Here is a 20,000-nt window from a genome sequence, read left to right on the forward strand (position 1 = left end):
AGCGCAGACATGGGCTATTGCACTAGGACAGCCCGTAAGGTGTTTTTTTTTTCTTCTGGAGTTGCTTATTTTATAGGTAGTAGGTTGGCCAAGGCACCAGCCACGCATTGAAATACTACCGCTAGAGAGTTATGGGGCCCTCCGACTGGCCAGACAGTACCACAACGGATACTTCTCTCTGGTTACGGTTCATTTTCCCTTTTGCCTACAAATACACCGACTAGTCCGGCCTATTCTTTACATATTCTCCTCTGTTCACATACACCTGACAATACTGAGTTTACCAAACAATTCTTCTTCACCCAAGGGGTTAACTACTGCTCTATATTTTTTATGTGGCCACTTTCCTCTTGGTAAGGGTAGAAGAGACTCTTTAGCTATGGTAAGCAGCTCTTCTAGGAGGGCACTCCAAAATTAAACCATTGTTCTCTAGTCTTGGGTAGTACCATAGTCTCTGTACTATGGTCTTTCACTGTCTTGGGTTAGAGTTCTTGAGGGTACACTCGGGCACACGATTCTATCTTATTCTTCTTTCTCTTGTTTTGTTAAAGTTGTTATAGCTTATATAAGAAATATTTATTTTGATGTTACTGTTCTTAAAATATTTTATTTTTCCTTGTTTCCTTTCCACACTGGGCTATTTTCCCTGAAGGGCCCCTGGGGTTATAGCATCCTGTTTTTCCAAATAGGGTTGAAGCTTAGCAAGTAATAATAATAATGATAATTATAGACTGACATAAACTTTTGATACTTTTCGAAGAGACGTTAATTGACAAGGTTTCAGGCCGTGTTCCAGAGACAAAAGAATAGAGTAAAAACGTAAGTACATAATGATAAACAGATAAGCAAGGCGAGTGAAGACGTACCGACATAATGAGAAATAGATTAGCAAAAGTTAAAACGTAAGGACATAAGGATAAACAGATTAAGATTAGCAAAGAGAGTAAAAACCTAAGGACATAATGATAAAAAGATTAGCAAATAAAATACCGGTAGTAAATATGGAGGGTACCAAATATAATGATTAAAAATTAAAAGCCATCGCATAGAGAGAGAGAGAGAGAGAGAGAGAGAGAGAGAGAGAGAGAGAGAGAGAGAGAGAGAGAGAGAGAGAGAGAGAGAGAGAGAAAATTTTGAAGATCCTCACTCTTTTTTAACTTCCTCTGCTATCCTTTTGACAAGAGAAATTCCAACGAATGGAACGCGAAAGAAATGTCAACAAATAAACAAAAAATAACAAACTCTTTATCAATTACGGATATAAAGTCACCCATAAATGCGCATCCACACGTGCGTCTTCAAAAAAAAAAGTTATAAGAAACCAGTGTATAAGAATCCCTATAAAAAAGAAAAATCAAATTCGGCAGAAGTCACGTTCCAGGCTGTTCTGGTCGACCAGTCATTGGACGTCTGGAAAGAATTTTGTGGACTGGAAGAGGATAGCCCGGAAAGGGGAAAGGCACAGAGAGAGAGAGAGAGAGAGAGAGAGAGAGAGAGAGAGAGAGAGAGAGAGAGAGAGAGAGAGTTACAAGGATTTTGGATGTCTCAAAGACTTTTTAGTGCATCCGCGGAGACTCCATTGGCTCTTTGGTAGAGCGATTTAGTTTAAGCATTTAGAGAGTTCTTATGATCTTTTCTAAATTATTCTTGAACTCGTTTACCGTGTTACTGTTTACTACATCCGCTGGAAGTCTATTCCGAAAGAGAGAGAGAGAGAGAGAGAGAGAGAGAGAGAGAGAGAGAGAGAGAGAGAGAGAGAGAGAGAGAGAGAGAGAGAGACCCTGGCATCTTTCCACTCAACCATTCACTCTATCTCAAATATTCAAAAGGATGAGACATCGTCAAGAAGAAGGAAAAACACTTCATTCAGAAACGAATATTTGGAAACATGAAGCGTTCTGTATCAAAAGAGGAGCTATTATTATTATTATTATTATTATCATTATTATAATCCTCATCATTATTTACTATTATTATTATTATTACTATTATCATTATTTACTATTATTATTATTATCATCATCATCATTATTATTATCATTATTATTATTATTATCATTATTACTAGCTAAGCTGCAACCCTAGTTGAAAAAGCAAGATGCTATAAGACCAAGGGCCCCAACACGGAACAATAGCCCCGTGGGGTAAGAAAACAAGGAAATAAATATATTACATGAAAAGTAATAATTGATATAAAAACTATATGAGTAGTAATGAACAATTGAAATGAATTATTTTAAGAACAGTGACACTATCAAAATAGATCTTTTTATGAACTATATTAATTTAAAAAAAAAGGGAAGAAAAATAAGATAGAATAGTGTGTCCGAGTGTACCCTCAAGTAAGAGAACTCTTTTTATTGCTATTGTTACTGTTACTATTACTATTAATAACTAGAAGGAAACACCAAGCAGCGTCTAAGAATCTTGGGTATTAAAAATCCACAATTATGTATCGCTGTGTATTTTGAAAACACAGGAGCTTTCACACTTTTTCCAAAGTGCCTCTTCAGAAGAAAATGCGAAAGCTATGTTTTTAAAATACACAATAATACATAACTGTGGATTTTTAATACCTAACATTACTATCATTGTTATCATTACTCCAGTCACCCTTTCGCTCTAGCATAGATATGAAAAAGGACGAATTGTCCTCAATAAATCCTCTCCACAAAAGAAGTATTATAATTATTATCCCCCAAAATACTATTACTATTAGTATCACTATGACTATCACTGCAAAGTGATGAAGACTTTTTTATTCCACTTTTTTTTATTTTTAACGAATTTTGGAGCACAATTTCTTCAAGATCAGAAATAACTCACAATTCAAAAAGTTTTCAATTTGGTTTTCCTCAATACCAACAGTGGAAAGGCTTCAATCTCCACACCTTGGTATACCATAATCTCCCCACAAAGGGACGCACAAAATCACATTTTCCACCCCTCACAATATTATAGTCAGAAACGGGTATAAACTCGTAACAAATGACAAAACCTTTTACACCAGTTCGTGTTCTCAGAGATGATAGAAAGTCTTCTATTTTTTGAAGCAAATTACATGTCACCGCGAGAGACAGTTCACCTCGATTTCCCTGGGGTAACACTCAGCAGAGAGCGGGAATTGTGAAAAGGGTTCCCCGTGTTGATGTAATAATGACCCAAATGGAATCTGGTTTATGACCCCCTGGCTCAGCATATGGCCTTCTCCAGGTGAGAATTCTCTACTGAGTTTGTGTATAAGTACATGTGTATGATAAATACACAAATAAGAGACCACAGAGCATGTATAATTAAATAACATTAACCAAGTAAAAATCACGAGAATTAACTCATGATGAGTTATGAAAGGAAAAAATACAAACTTAATCACAGCTAGTACTTTCGTCTTATTGAAACAGTGAGACTCACAATGTTGATTTGGTCTATTGGAAACGTCTCTGCCACTTGATCTCCGGACTGTCATTCGAGTACCTCTCAAACTCGTTAGTTTCTAGTAGTGTCTGCAACCTCACCATCCTTGTGAGCTAAGGATGGGGGGATTGAGGGAGCCTATAGGTCTATCTGATGAATTATCAGTAATCATTGCCTGGTCCTCCCTGGTCCTAGCTTTGGTGGAGAGGGAGGGGGGGGGGGGGGGGTTTGGGCGCTGATCATATGTAATATGGTCAGTCTCTAGGGTATTGTCCTGCTAACTAGGGCATTGTCACTGTCCCTAGCCTTTGCCAATCGTAAGCAGCCTTTAAACCTTTAGTGTATTGCTTCTCTATATTTCAGTTGTAGACTTCTTTCATTCATTTTATTACAACCAAGTTACTAACGAATGTTAAAAGTCATTCGTGCAGGCTATTCGAACTTGCCTGAAATTAAATGCTCATGTTATTTTCTTTATCTATCCTTCCATCTCTGTCAAAAAGGAATGGGAGAAATGGAAATCTGGCAGGTCATGCAGTCATTCCTATAAGGATACGAAATGATACCTCCTCTCCCTCTCTCATCCTCTCTCTTTTTCCTATCTCTCGACCCAAGAGAAATCTTTTCTTCAGAAACCAAAACCTCCGTTACATCCTTTTCTTTTCTATCCCTCACCGTCTATCTATCAATCTCGAAGTTGGAACAAGGCAACAGCAAAAAACACATCTACGTCTCACTCTGACGCCAAACTGCAACGAAATGCAAATGAGAAGAGTTCTTCCAAAAGAATTTCCCAGTCCAGGGAACATTAAATAAATGTGATCTGGTGAAGACGGATGGACTCCATCATCAACGCAGGCAACAGGAGCAGTAACAGTCGGAACAGTGAAAAGTAGCACAGATCCACAAGATGTTTTATCATTGATGTTATATCATATGCTGTGAATGCGCATTGAATTGATAAGTGGTTGAAAATAAGTTGGCATAAGATAGGGAAACAGACTTCGGTGTCTGTGGCGAATATATTATGTAAATTGAAACATTTTTATATCAATAAAGACAAAACTAGAAAATTTCTTATCTGGAAACATGCCAACTTTGAGGGAAAACTATTGGGACATGGAATTCAATTGACAAAGAAACTAGTACCCAAAAAATTATGATAAAAAAAATAAAGTAAACGTTTGGTAAAAAAAAAAAAAAAACACACACACACACCCACATGCAATCACTACAGTACATGGAAAAACATTGCAATGATGTCATAGAAATCGAGTGCTAAAAATAACTGCTTTAAGATGACATAGGATGTTGCAGACCGAATATTGGACACTATCAAATGTATAATATCCTTCAAATAATGACGCATTACAGTAATGCAATATATCTACTTGGTGCGGAGATTAAATAAAGGATTTTATGTATCTTTCTCACAGGAATCGGAGAAAGATAAATGATTATATAACCATTTCAACGAGTTTGCCTTAAGAATTTAAAATGCAGCACTTCCAAAGCTCTTCATCCCTCTGGATATACAGTATATGCATCTGAGGAGTGATATGACCATAAATAAGAACATCTAGATATAGACGTATAGACACATATGTTTTTATGTTGACCAGGCTGACATGAATCTTTTTATTGTTTATATAGGACATATCTGTTTTGACGCTGTTACTGTTTTTAGAATGATATACTGTTAATTTATTCTCATCCTTTATTTATTTCCTTATTTCCTTTCCTCACTGGGCTATTTTTCCCTGTTGGAGCCCTTGGACTTATAGCATCTTGCTTTTCCAACTAGGGTTGTAGCTTGGCTAGTAATAATAATAATAATAATAATAATATCTGGTATATTTTTTTCTAAAAGTAGGTAGCTTTAAACGTGATGAGAATTACCATCACAAGAAACACATCCTACGAAGTGATTCCATCAATTGCAGCATCTTGTAAACATCCTTGAGCTCCCTGTCTTAAAATCCACCACTTTCTTAATCTATTTGATTACATGGTCTTTAAAAGATCATCCTTTCTTTGGAGGAAGGAGGCATTCTAACCCATCCTTCTTTATCATTATTACCAGTTAACCTACAACCCTAGTTGGAAAAGCAGGATGCTATAAGCCCAAGGGCTCCAAAAGGGAAAAGTAGCCCAGAGAGGGAAAGAAATAAGGAAATAAATAAACTACAAGAGAAGTAATGAACTATTGAAATTAAACATTTCAAGAACCGTAACAACATTTAAACAGATCTTTCATATATAAACTATAAAGAGACTCATGTCAGCCTGTTCAACTTAAAGAGACTCATGTCAGCCTGTTCAACTTTAAAAGAGAGTCATGTCAGCCTGTTCAACTTAAAAAGAGACTTATGTCAGCCTTACTCAACTTAAAAAGAGACTCATGTCAGCCTGTTCAACTTAAGAGACTCGTGTCAGCCTGTTCAACTTAAGAAACTCATGTCAGCCTGTTCAACTTAAAAAGAGTCATGTTAGCCTATTCACTTTAAAAAGAGACTTATGTCAGCCTGTTCAAATTAAAAAGAGACTCATGTCAGCCTGTTCAACTTAAGAGACTCATGTCAGCCTGTTCAACTTAAAAAGAGACTCATGTCAGCCTGTTCACTTTAAAAAGAGACTTATGTCAGCCTTTTCAACTTAAAAAGAGACTCATGTCAGCCTGTTCAACTTAAAAAGAGAGTCATGTTAGCCTGTTCACTTTAAAAAGAGATTTATGTCAGCCTGTTCAACTTAAAAAGAGAGTCATGTTAGCCTATTCACTTTAAAAAGAGACTTATGTCAGCCTGTTCAACTTAAAAAGAGATTCATGTCAGCCTGTTCAACTTAAAAGACTCATGTCAGCCTGTTCAACTTAAAAAGAGACTCATGTCAGCCTGTTCATTTTAAAAAGAGACTTATGTCAGCCTTTTCAACTTAAAAAGAGACTCATGTCAGCCTGTTCAACTTAAAAAGAGAGTCATGTTAGCCTGTTCACTTTAAAAAGAGACTTATGTCAGCCTGTTCAACTTAAAAAGAGACTCATGTCAGCCTGTTCAACTTAAAAATAGGTTTAAACTAATTAATGATGAGAGAATCTACACTGAAAGGACTTATTCAGGTACCGCATTGTCTTGGATTTGTGGTCCTTCGATCCTGGGTTCATTCAGACAAGATTTCCGAATTTAGGATATAGATTTTAGATGCTTATTCTTCCATTTCTCGCTTCCATTTGAAATTTCTCACTCTTCATCTTTAATCCAATTCACATCCAGGATTTCTTTCTGTTAGATTTTTTGGCAAAGCGTAAGGCCTTTTGGTTTGTTTAATAGTATCTTTCTGTCATTTTTTGGCAAAGCATATGGCCTTTTGGTTTATTCAATCATATCTTTCTGTCATTTTTTGGCAAAGCATACGGCCTTTTGGTTTGTTGAATCATATCTTTCTGTCATTTTTTGGCAAAGCATACGGCCTTTTGGTTTGTTCAATCATATCTTTCTGTCATTTTTTTGGCAAAGCATATGGCCTTTTGGTTTGTTCAATCATATCTTTCTGTCATTTTTTGCCAAAGCATACGGCCTTTTGGTTTGTTCAATCATATCTTTCTGTCATTTTTTGCCAAAGCATACGGCCTTTTGGTTTGTTCAATCATATCTTTCTGTCATTTTTTGGCAAAGCATACGGCCTTTTGGTTTGTTTAATTATATCTTTCTGTCATTTTTGGCAAAGTATATGGCCTTTTGGTTTGTTTAAAAAGACTTATAACAGCTTTTGCTTTCTTTGCCAGTTTTTGGAAAAGCGTAAAGCTTTTCGGTTTGTTTAATAACAATAAATTCAAACAATAATGTCCATAAATTACATCATCACAACGTACATCATATCTCCCCTATAGATGGATAAGGCTACTAACAAACAGTTAAAATTTTTCATCATTTGAGATTTTTTGTTTCAAATCCCTTGAGTGGCAATCCAAATTCTATATTAAATCCTACAATCCTTTTTTCGCATGCCTGCTCCGCTTCAGCAGCACAGTTCCATAAAAGAAAAGCAATCTAAGTATGTCTTTCAAACGCTTCTATCTGTCTTGCTTGATAGTCGATTTTCTTGTCAATCTTTCTGGTGTTGCCTGGAATTCTGATTCTCCCAACAGCTCTTTTCCCCATTTCTCGATGACCGTATGTGAAGTCAGTTTACAGAATCAAATCAAACAATGGCTTTGATTCAGCCTCTTATTTTTTTGTGCACAACTGTTATTTCATCCCAACATTTTAAAACTTTTACCTTAAAATCATCAATCAACACTGTATTATTATTATTATTATTATTATTATTATTATTATTATTATTATTATTATTATTATTATTTACAAAGCTACAACCCTAGTTGGAAAAGCAGGATGCTATAAGCCCAGGGGCTCCAACATGGAAAATAGCCCAGTGATGAAAGGAAACCAGGAAAAGTAAAATATTTTAAGAACAGTGACAACATTAAAATAAATATTTCCTATTTACACTATAAAAACTTTAATAAAATAAGAGAAAAAGAAATAAGGTAGAATAGTGTGCTCGAGTGTACTCTCAAGCAAGAGAACTCTAATCCAAGACAGTGGAAGACCAAGATCCGGAGGCTATGGCACTACCCAAGACTAGAGAACAATATTTTGATTTTGGAGTATCCTTCTAGAAGAGCTGCTTACCATAGCTCCATATCCCAAATCTTCTGAGACAGAATCTTCAATTCTAATTTGTTTTATTTATTTACCAAACTTTCATCATTCATTAAGCCGTCTACAAACATGTAGGAGATTCATAGAGGCTCTTTCATCTTTTTTGGCCAAGACGCATACGTGTTTACCAACAAACTCTACACTCGGTGAGAGTTTTGAGGCTGCTGTATACACGAAACCACCCACTCAATCCAGCTTGGCAAACATCTCGTATTGCTGTGATCACCTTACACCATTAAAAAAGGTAATTTTAATCGTAATTCCGTAAAAATATACTTTTCTCATCCATATTTCAGTAAAATACAGATCGTAATCTTACCTAACTTTGTTATTATCTTTTAAGGGTTGGTGACCGTAATATAACTCCTTTACGTTAATATGTCCGTTTTAAAAATGGTAAAAATCCTGGAATAAATGTTGCCAGGCGTTTACCGTTTTTTTAATGCAAATTTTCAACAATGTATCTAAGAATTTTCAAGACCCATAGCTACTATAGCTACAATGAGTTTTTCTTTTTAGTAAATATTTACCGAGACGTCTGAAAATAAATTTATCATAAATTATTAGATTTAACGGTAACTGGAAATCGAGTCTAAAAATGCATTCTTCAAAAATAAAAATTTGGAGGGCGTTCTACCCTAACCCCCTTTTATTAGTTAGCGTTCAGATTTGATTGAATGTAATTTAGAAAAGCAAAAGTTGCAATTGTGAATATATGTTAATTACAAATTGTATTTATGGAAATATATTACGCTGCATATACAATACCATAAATTGTAAGAATTGTAAATGTATACTTCTTAATAAAAGGAAAAAAGTCATTAATGTTAAAATTGTGCTTTAGGGTTGTGGTGGCCGATGTGGTAACGTCCATGATTGATGAATGACAGACTGGGGTTTAAGTCCCACTCAAACTCGTTAGTTTCTTTAGTCGCTGCAACCTCGCCATCCTTGTGAGCTAAGGATGGGGGGTTGGTGGTTGATTTATCAGCAGCCATTGCCTGGCCCTCCTTGGTCCTAGCTTGAGTGGAGAGGGGCCTTGGCCGCTGATCATATGTACACGTATATTTGGACAGTCTAGGGCATTGTTCAGCTTGATAAGGCAATGTCCCTGTCCCTTGCCTCTCCCTTTCATGAGCGGCCTTTAAACCTTTAAACGTTTACCTTATTTCCACATCTCCATGTCGTCTCTACAAGTCGAAGAAAGCAAGCCAATCTTACCTTGACAGTCAGACCCATCCAAAGCAGTATCCACAGGAAGAGATGAGCGATGGTGGATATCGTGGAAACCAAGACGGACGTGTCCAGCGATGCCCTGTACACGACGGTCCAATCGTGTACCAGAGGCGAAGCAGCCGCCGTCATGAACACCAGCACTGTTAGGCCCCAGCAGTGGGGCCAGTAACTCCAAGGTGTCTGGAAAAGAAAACGGGAATTGAGTAATAAAAAGAATATGATTTCTCTTAGTGCTAAACAGTTCTAGTGTTTAACAGTTGCTTGATTCTTAAAGTGCATGAAGCAGCAATATATGAGATTCAAGGCATTAATACATTACATACAACACGTTATAAATACTGTACTTGGAAGATCGGGAGTGCCAGTGTTTAACAGCAGCTTGATTCTTAAAGTATATGGAGTAGCAAAATATGAGATTTAAATAATTAATGCATTACATACAATACGTTATAAATCTTTGAAAGGGAGGTCAATTATCTAATCCATTTATTAAAAAAATAAATTATTAGTACATCTATTCCTTTATGAATATCTGAGATAGAGATTAATTATATAATCCATTTATAAAATAAAATAAACCATTAGTACATATATTCCTAAATGAATCTCAGATAATTATATATAATAAAATAAAATAAACCATTAGTACATATATTCCTAAATGAATCTCAGATAATTATATAACCCATTTATAAAAAAAACTATTATTACATCTATTCTTTTATGAATCTCTGAAAGAGAGGTTAATCATCTAAGTCATTTATAAAAGATTATGAATTAGCAGAGCAAAGTCCTTTAATCCTATAGAAATCATAGTAGACAGAATTCGTCGATGAATTCATGTATTTTGTAAAAGTACAAACTTGCTATTGTGTTCGACAGAGTCATTCAAGCACATGTTTTTTTTTTATGCAAAGTTAATTAGGAGTCAGAAATCCTCTCAAATGAAAAGGATATCCAGGAATCTATATACGAAAAATATTAGGTAAAGTAAAATATAACTGCAACAGTTTTCCGTTTTGGATTGGATAATTGCATTTGGGCCATATAGACCAGCACTGGGACCTGTGAAGTCCTTCAGTGTTGAGGTGCAACTATTATTATTATTATTATTATTATTATTATTATTATTATTATTATTATTATTATTACCAGCTAAGCCACAACCCTAGATGGAAAAGCAAGATGCTACTAGCCCAAGGGCTCCAACAGGGAAAAACAGCCCTGTGAGGAATTGAAACAAGGAAATAAAAAACTATAGAGGTAATGAACAATTAAAATAAAATAATTTAAAAACACCAACAACATTAAAACAGATATTTCATATATAAACTATAGGACTTATGTCAGCCTGTCCAACATAAAAACATTTGCTGCAAGTTTGAACTTTCGAAGTTCCACTGATTCAACTACCGGACTAGGAAGATCATTCCACAACTTGGTCACAGCTGGAATAAAACTTCTAGAATACAGTGTAGTATTGAGCCACATGATGGAGAAGGCATAACTTCTAGAAAACCTACAATTGCACTGTGAAGTAGAGGTTATAAGAGGTTCAACGGCAAGAGAGAGGAAAGGAAGAGAGAGTGGAGGTAAATAAGAAGTATAGAAGTTCCTCAACTTCAAAACTAAATTAGTTCCAAGAACCTGTTTGGTTGATTGATTTTAAATTTTCTGGCATCCTGATATCTAAGGTCATTCAAGAACCGGTTTGTAAGTCGAGTTTTTTTTTCCTCCCCCCCCCCCCCCCCCCCCCAGGTTAGGCCCAATCTGAATCCCATGTTTATGATTTCCAGCTAGAAAAGTCAATACATAGTTGGGTTTCATTAGAAATAAATATATGGTCATCACAAATGTCGTTTTGCTTACTGTATTAAATGATATAATATTGTTTTATCCCTATATTTCTTTATCTTATCTCTGTTATTTTCAGTCGGATCTGTATTTGTATCTTCGAATGCTTGTAAGCCGAATGTTTGTATGTTGGGGATCTTCTGTATACTGTAAGGTCAGTTACAAAAGTAATGCCAACAACATACTTCGTGAAGTGCGCTGACGGCACTTTACTGGGTTTCAATGTTGAATTAAAATAAAAAAAGACTAAGAATCTAATAATTTAACTATTAACTATATTTCTTAATGGTCTAGTAGGAAAGAAACAATATGGACATTCTCTTCCTCATATTGGTCCAAGATTAAGACACCTAGTTTTTTATATTGTAACCAAAATACTACAAATATTATTATCAAGCAAGACAGCCTCAAAATACACTTTCAAAAGGTAATTATTGTAGAACCTATTTCCAAACATATCTTTCATATTCTATTCAAGTATTGCCCCGTGCGTCCGTAAATTCGAGTCTTGGTTTTAATGTCCTATTATAAATATATTAATGACTGTACAGTAAAATGAATTGCTCTGAATTATTTAGAAAACTTACAAGTTTGTCTCGTATGCAATTTGTTTAGTTTGAGGTGTGTTTTGGCGGGAATCAGAGAAAACTCGTCTGCAATTGGTCATTCTTACGGGCTGCCAACGGAAGAGCCCGTGCCTAGCACAAGGCTAGGCAATGCCAGATCATTGCCCAGACAGCGTCTAAACGTATAAAACGCCTCCAAAAGACTAAAATTACTGCCAAATATTTGCTCAGACAGCATCTATAACGGTTAAAACGCTTCCAGAAGACTGAAATTACTGCCAGATCTTTGTTCAGACTGCATCTGTAAAGTTTAAAACAAGCAGTCGGTCCCTTTAAATGACAGCTGCGCCTCCATCGATGCGACGGATAAACTTGTAACTAATCAGTGCAACCAAGGTATGTTCATATAATCGTAAGTTTATTTAAACGTATGAAACCCCTTACTACGTCTCAGGGTTTAAATATTTAAGGTAATTACCTTAGTTTGGGGTAATTAGCATGATTTCAAGGTAATGTAAGGTAATTTCGGTTTTGTAACTAGCTGCAAATTTAAGGTAAATGTAAAAGTTTTAAGGTAATCTAGGGTAAAAAGCAGCAGCAGCTAAGGTAATGACCACATGCTCAAGTTTAAACCCTGCTCCTCCACCTCGTTCTCAAATCTTTAGGATGTTTGTCAGGAACTCTTTTTCTTCAACATTGCTACCATCAGCGTCTTTTCCTTTCCCGGTCTCAGATTGGACGTTCATCTCTTACTTTTTTTGGACTCTCTCTCCCTCTCGTTCTCGCTTCGTCTTTCTCGTTTAATTTCTTTATTCAGCGTTTCTCGGCAAGAGCAGGTACTGCAGTTGCATCAAAGTGCAAGCTCCCTCTTGCAAGTTCTTCAAACATTTAATGGCCATCCGGGAAGAAGTTCCCCTCAGGAAGCATTTCTCGCTACGAAGTTTGGCTTAGAAATTAAGAGTCGTGCAATTGACGGAGTTGACCGTTTAGTCAATACCACCAGGGCTTTTGGCTAGAATTGGACATCGTGAAAGGAATAGACGGAATGAAATACAGACGTGTGTTTAGGAATAGACGGACTGAAATACAGACGTGTGTTTGTTTTTGAGTTCTTGATGATAAGTATGAAAATGACAAATACTTAAAAAAGGTAGTTATATATGTTTATTTGTACCCTCTATAATCAAGTATGAAAACTTAATAACTATATAATGTGAAGAGAGTTCGTTGATTAAGCATTATAAAAAGAACTATATTGATATCTAAGTGCCTAATTTAATTTAGGTATTTATTTATGTGCATTTCGACTTTCAAAAATAATTTCTGAGATGCAAGGCATTCAGAATTAAAATTTATGAGAAAAGTAACTGAAAATATTAAAATGGTGTTCAAAATTATTCGAAACAAAGGGGCGTATAGAATCTTGTGTTTATCAGAAGGATAAGAAAAGTAATAGGAACTATGTATACCTAAATGCGATGCAAATTTATTTGTTAATCGAATAAAGGGCAATTTTATTATTCTGCAAGTGAGGCAAAATACTCCATATCCTTCTCTAAAAAAAAGATGGTAAATTACTCTCAAAAACTGTGGTGGTGGCTGATGTGGTAACGTCCCTGACTGGTGAACGCCAGACTGGGGTTCAAGGCCCGCTCAAACTCGTTAGTTTCTTTGGTTGCTGCAACCTCACCATCCTTGTAAGCTAACTATCGGGGGGTTTGGGGGAGCCTATAAGTCTATCTGCCGAGTCATCAGCAGCCATTGCCTGGCCCTCCTTGGTCCTAGCTTGGGTGGAGAGGGGCTTTGGGCGCTGATCATATGTATATATGGTCAGTCTCTAGGGCATTGTCCTGCTTTATAAGGCAATGTCACTGTCCTTTTCCTCTGCTATTCATGAGCGGCCTTTAAATCTTTAGACTGTGGACATGCCTAAAATATGTTTTCAAAAAGATTTTCGTCACCCACAAAATTTAATGTCTGTGAATTTTATAATTTCTAAACAATCATTTGATTCAATCATAGGTATAGGTGGGGTTAATCTAAAAAAATAAAATACTTAAAGATAATAGCAAAGAATTAAATTGGAAACTTGACAGCAACGCATTCTACTGCGCAAGATTGTCTATAGCTTACTTGATATGCTATTAAGACTTACGGCATCAGGCAAGATTAATAGCGGTAATAAGGGGAGAGTACCTCACATTAAGGAGATGAATAGAAAAGTTTGAACCTCAAAAGATGGAAAGAAAATTGAGGTTTATGAAGATGGAAATAAACATTTTAGTGAAAGGACATTAGAAAAGTTTGAATCTCAAAAAATGGAAAGAAAATTGAGGTTTATGGAGATGGAAATAAAAATTTTAGTGAAAGGACATTAGAAAAGTTTGAATCTCAAAAGATGGAAAGAAAATTGAGGTTTATGAAGATGGAAATAAACATTTTACTGAAAGGGCATTAGAAAAGTTTGAATCTCAAAAGATGGAAAGAAAATTGAGGTTTATGGAGATGGAAATAAAAATTTTAGTGAAAGGACATTAGAAAAGTTTGAATCTCAAAAGATGGAAAGAAAATTGAGGTTTATGAAGATGGAAATAAACATTTTACTGAAAGGACATTAAAAAAGTTTGAATCTCAAAAGATGGAAAGAAAATTGAGGTTTATGAAGATGGAAATAAACATTTTACTGAAAGGGCATTAGAAAAGTTTGAATCTCAAAAGATGGAAAGAAAATTGAGGTTTATGGAGATGGAAATAAACATTTTACTGAAAGGACATTAGAAAAGTTTGAATCTCAAAAGATGGAAAGAAAATTGAGGTTTACGAAAGATGGAAATAAACATTTTACTGAAAGGGCATTAGAAAAGTTTGAATCTCAAAAGATGGAAAGAAAATTGAGGTTTATGGAGATGGAAATAAACATTTTACTGAAAGGACATTAGAAAAGTTTGAATCTCAAAAGATGGAAAGAAAATTGAGGTTTATGAAGATGGAAATAAACATTTTACTGAAAGGGCATTAGAAAAGTTTGAATCTCAAAAGATGGAAAGAAAATTGAGGTTTATGGAGATGGAAATAAACATTTTACTGAAAGGACATTAGAAAAGTTTGAATCTCAAAAGATGGAAAGAAAATTGAGGTTTATGAAGATGGAAATAAACATTTTACTGAAAGGGCATTAGAAAAGTTTGAATCTCAAAAGATGGAAAGAAAATTGAGGTTTATGAAGATGGAAATAAACATTTTACTGAAAGGGCATTAGAAAAGTTTGAATCTCAAAAGATGGAAAGAAAATTGAGGTTTATGGAGATGGAAATAAACATTTTACTGAAAGGACATTAGAAAAGTTTGAATCTCAAAAGATGGAAAGAAAATTGAGGTTTATAAAGATGGAAATAAACATTTTACTGAAAGGACATTAGAAAAGTTTGAATCTCAAAAGATGGAAAGAAAATTGAGGTTTATAAAGATGGAAATAAACATTTTACTGAAAGGACATTAGAAAAGTTTGAATCTCAAAAGATGGAAAGAAAATTGAGGTTTATGAAGATGGAAATAAACATTTTACTGAAAGGACATTTAGTGTTTATAGATTATTTATAAGTATGAGAAAATGAATAGAATAGGAAACTGTGTAAAACGTATATCTTCAGTTTATCTATTACTGTTGTTTACAGCAGGCAGGGTCGCAATACTCGCAAATAAACATAAGATAGAGATATAGTGCAAACGTGCCGGCAAGGAGGGCCCGCCTTACGTTGCAACAGACCTTCCAAGTTGCATTTGATAACGTAAGATTTTATCATCAAAAGGAGATTAACCAGCCCAATAAATCAAAATTTTATAGGGCTGGCCCGATTAACATCGGAAATAATTCTTTTTATATTAATGTTAAATAAATGAATAAAATAAAATATATATTAAATATAATGGATAAAAATATATATTCATTATAATGGATCAAAATACGTAATAAATATAATGGAGAAAATATATATCAAATATAATGCCTAAAAATCAATAAATTATAAGGTCCACTTGTGTTGATTAGATATAAAAATCTTGTCTATAAAATCTGTTTCTTAAAAAAAGTTAAAATCCTAAAAACAGAGAAATCCTCAGTCTGATAAAAAATCAATAAACGTATGAAGTACAAGAGAGATATACACATCTTCATTAAAAAGGGCACATCGTAAAGATCTATGATTAGGATACGAAGTTTTACTAACTTTAAAAAGGATTAAAAGTAATAAAACTAACAAAGCTAAAGAAACAGGAGGATATGGAAAAGGATTAGATCTCTATTGAACCCTTGGGAAATGGCTGAACAGATATACCTATGAAAGAAAACACAGGCGCTTCCATCCTGATTAATTCATGAAGAGAATAAAAAAGACAGAAAGATTAGTCTTTGAACTTCCAAAATCTGAAGAAAAATAACAAGGCTGGGTGTTCGGAATAGTACGGGAACAGAATTGCCCTGATGGATATGAATGATAACATCAGATCCTGAAAGGATCATTATGAAATTGCTTACTATTGAACTATAAAATAAGGTTACAGCATTTTGTTAAGAAAGGCCAAGATCTATTTAAAGACTTCTAAAACCTAAGAATGACAACAAGGCTGCGGATTTGACCGGAAAAAATAGTTAAAGAAGAAAGAACTAATCTTTTAGAGTGACCTGGACTTCTGTTTGGAGTTTACAACAAAGGAACTAGAAAATAACATGGAACGGAATTTTCGTTCAGAGAAAGGATGTAATATCAATAGAATATTTGGTAGATTTTGTATCGAGAAAATAAAAAAAAATAGACAACGCCTCAAGGCTATAATTTCTTAGTATTTAACCTTATCAAAATGATAGAATCAAAAGCATTGTGAGAACACAGTATTATATCCTTTTTATACACTAAGTTGGTGTAGTAGAGCTACTGGCTATAAATATGTAAATTATGATATGGAAGTCGAGAGTATCTAATTATGCTCTTGGGTAATGTAGTGCTTAGAAGGCATCGATAATAATAAAAAAAAAAAAAAATAGGAAACAACTATGTGCTGGTTTGAAATCATTGGCATCTTTTATTCACAAGCATTTTTACAATCTTTCATCAGCGCCTGTAATTTGGACTCACTGTCATCACTCAACCTTTAGTATAGTTAAACATTGTAATTTTAGTTTACTTTAAAAAGCCTTTTCTCCTCTCAGGTGAATTCTTATAAATACCATTAACTTTATTAATACCATAGAAAACTACAGAAACATTGTATTCCCTTGTCTAACATCAAAACAACTATGCGCAAATAAGGTTAATCTTTAGCACAGAGATACTGCATAAATCTATCACTGACCCCTCTGAGATACGTGATGAACATTTCATAAAATTACACCGTACTTGTATACTATTTTATAAAAGATGGGTCATATTTATCAAGACGATTTACTAGCACTTTAAGAAATAGATATCTGTTATAGACTCGAGCTATGGATGGCAGGTTTATCCCAGCTAAGATTCTTGGGCAAGATGTGTTGTACTATGCTAGCTGTATTTTTTATCTATTTCAGAAGTAGATCTTCTGAAAGCTACTTAACGTTTATAAGGACATCTTTGCTTTTATGGTTTTAAATTGAATTTCCTTTTATTCTTTATCCGTAACAAACTATATCGTTGTCAATGACCTATGTTAGGATGCCAGAAAACAAAAAATCAATCAATCAGTCAACAAAAGAATATAAACATATACAAGAAACGACAATTTCCCATTATCTCTCACCTGGTGCCCATGTTTGCTTAAGATGTGATACTTCTCCTTCTCGGCATTAAGGAAAGAATTGAATTTGACGAATCCATAGATGTAGAGGACACTCCCCGATGCCAAAACCAGTGTCTGGGAGGCCGTGAAGACAGCCAGAGTTGCTGGCAGTGGGAGCAGGAACCCCTCGTAAACAGGCAGAACAGTTTCTGGACCCATGATGTGAACTTTATACAGAACCTGGAAAAGAGGATGAGGTTTAACTTTTGCATATTTTATTTCGAGTAAATTTCAGATTTTTGACGAATGACTGAAATAATTTTTATTAAAAAACTGGAAAGATTATAAGGTAGGTGTTAGGTTAAATTTGTGTAATTTAAAAAAAAAAAATTAATTACAGGTTTTTGATGAATGATTAAAATAACCTTTCTTTACAAACTGGAAAGCTGATAAGAAAAATGGTGGGTTAGGTTAAATGTGTATTTTTTTTATTTCAGGTTTTGATGATTACAATAATCTTTCTTTACAAACTGGAAAGCTGATAAGAAAAATGGTGGGTTAGGTTAAATGTGTATTTTTTTTTTTATTTCAGGTTTTTGATGATTAAAATAATATTTCTTTACAAACTAAAAAACTGATAAGGAAAATTACAGGCTATGTTTTTGCTTCCACAAAACCATAAAATTGCTGTAATATCCCCGGCACAGACTAGTAAAAGGTAAATAATAAAATATACCTTTGCCCAGAATATTCTAAATTCACACTACATAAAATTCTTAAAACTTTTCATACGTATTTCCGCCAAAACATTAATGATTCATAAGCGGTTAATTGGTAAGTTTCTCGTATGGATAACTAATTACAATATAGTAATTTGTGCAAATTGTTGAAGGGATTTCATGTAACTTTGCGAAAAGATTACTTATGGAGCAAGAACATATTCCATTAAACTTTTATCGTAATTAGGGAACTATTCTTCATATAAACCATGTTTAATGATAATTGCATCTTTTTTTTTGACGAGATAACTTACCTAATAAATGCTCCTTTTCTTTGACGAGTTCACTTGACTAAATTTTAATTATAAACTCGGTGGATAGAGAGAGAGAGAGAGAGAGAGAGAGAGAGAGAGAGAGAGAGAGAGAGAGAGAGAGAGAGAGAGAGAGAGAGACTAGCCATCATAGTTAATAGTTCTTTACTAGCCAGTTCACTTGACTAAATTTTAATTATAAACTCGGTGGAGAGAGAGAGAGAGAGAGAGAGAGAGAGAGAGAGAGAGAGAGAGAGAGAGAGAGAGAGAGAGAGAGAGAGAGAGAGAGAGAGAATAGCCATCATAGTTAATAGTTCTTTACTGGCCAGTTCACTTCACTAAATTTTAACTATAAACTCGGTGGAGAGAGAGAGAGAGAGAGAGAGAGAGAGAGAGAGAGAGAGAGAGAGAGAGAGAGAGACTAGCCAACACAGTTAATTGTTTTTTACTGGCCTTAATTTGCATTGTTCAAGTTAAAACGGGACATAAAAAATACACAAAAACATAAACCAATTTTATGAACCATTAAAATTTTTTCATTGGACAGTACGTAGTTTTAAAACTGAATTAGATATGCCAAAAATATTTTGGATCAAAGTCATTCTAAAAAAAATTTAAATATAATATTGTCCCCAACCATAAAATTTCACAGATATCTCTTTTTTCTTCCTCTTAAAATATTTAAATATAATATCGCTCCTACCCATAAAATTTCATAGGTATCTCTCTCTTCTTCCTCTTAAAAATTAAAATATAATATTGCTCCTACCCATAAAATTTCATAGGTATCTCTCTCTTCTCCCTCTTAAAAATTAAGATATAACATTGCCCCTACCCATAAAATTTCATAGATATCTCTTCTTCCTCTTAAAAATTAAAATATAATATTTTCCCTACCCATAAAAGTTCATAGGTATCTCTCTCTTCTTCCTCTTACAAATTGAGATATATCATTGCCCCTACCCATAAAATTTCATAGATATCTTTTTCTTCTTCCTCTTAAAAATTAAGATATAACATTGCCCCTACCCATAAAATTTCATAGATATCTCTTTCTTCTTCATTTAAAAAAAATAAAATATAATATTGCTCCTACCCACAAAATTTCATAGATATCTCTTTCCTTTTCCTCTTAGATTTATGCAGTCAAGAAATAAGTCAAAAGGCTCTGATCAAAAGCAATATGCCATTTACATGCTGTTCTGACTCTTGGTTTCACATTTTACTAAGATAAACTACCAGTTCGAAAGATACATCACTTGCAAAAGCACACCTATAAATCACGGAATGCAGGCCATGAATGAAATTCCCAAGACTGCAGTATTTCAAGTGACACACATACGCACAAACGTGCTTGAAGTATTGCTATAGCATCCGATTTCGATATAATCATCTCCTCCTAAGCCTATTGAAGCAAAGGGCCTCAGT

The 20,000-nt window shown here is 34.4% G+C and overlaps 1 protein-coding gene across 1 annotated transcript in view; it reads right to left on the reverse strand.

Moving 5' to 3' along the window:
* Positions 1-20,000, reverse strand: part of LOC137621408 (protein tincar-like) — a 414,290-nt gene that overhangs the window by 369,515 nt on the left and 24,775 nt on the right. Inside the window, 2 exon segments of the mRNA XM_068351706.1 lie at positions 9,357-9,551; positions 17,564-17,782. Of these exon segments, the coding sequence (XP_068207807.1) occupies positions 9,357-9,551; positions 17,564-17,782 (414 nt within the window).

The sequence above is a fragment of the Palaemon carinicauda genome, chromosome 28 (assembly GCF_036898095.1).
Source record: "Palaemon carinicauda isolate YSFRI2023 chromosome 28, ASM3689809v2, whole genome shotgun sequence".
NCBI lineage: Eukaryota > Metazoa > Arthropoda > Malacostraca > Decapoda > Palaemonidae > Palaemon > Palaemon carinicauda.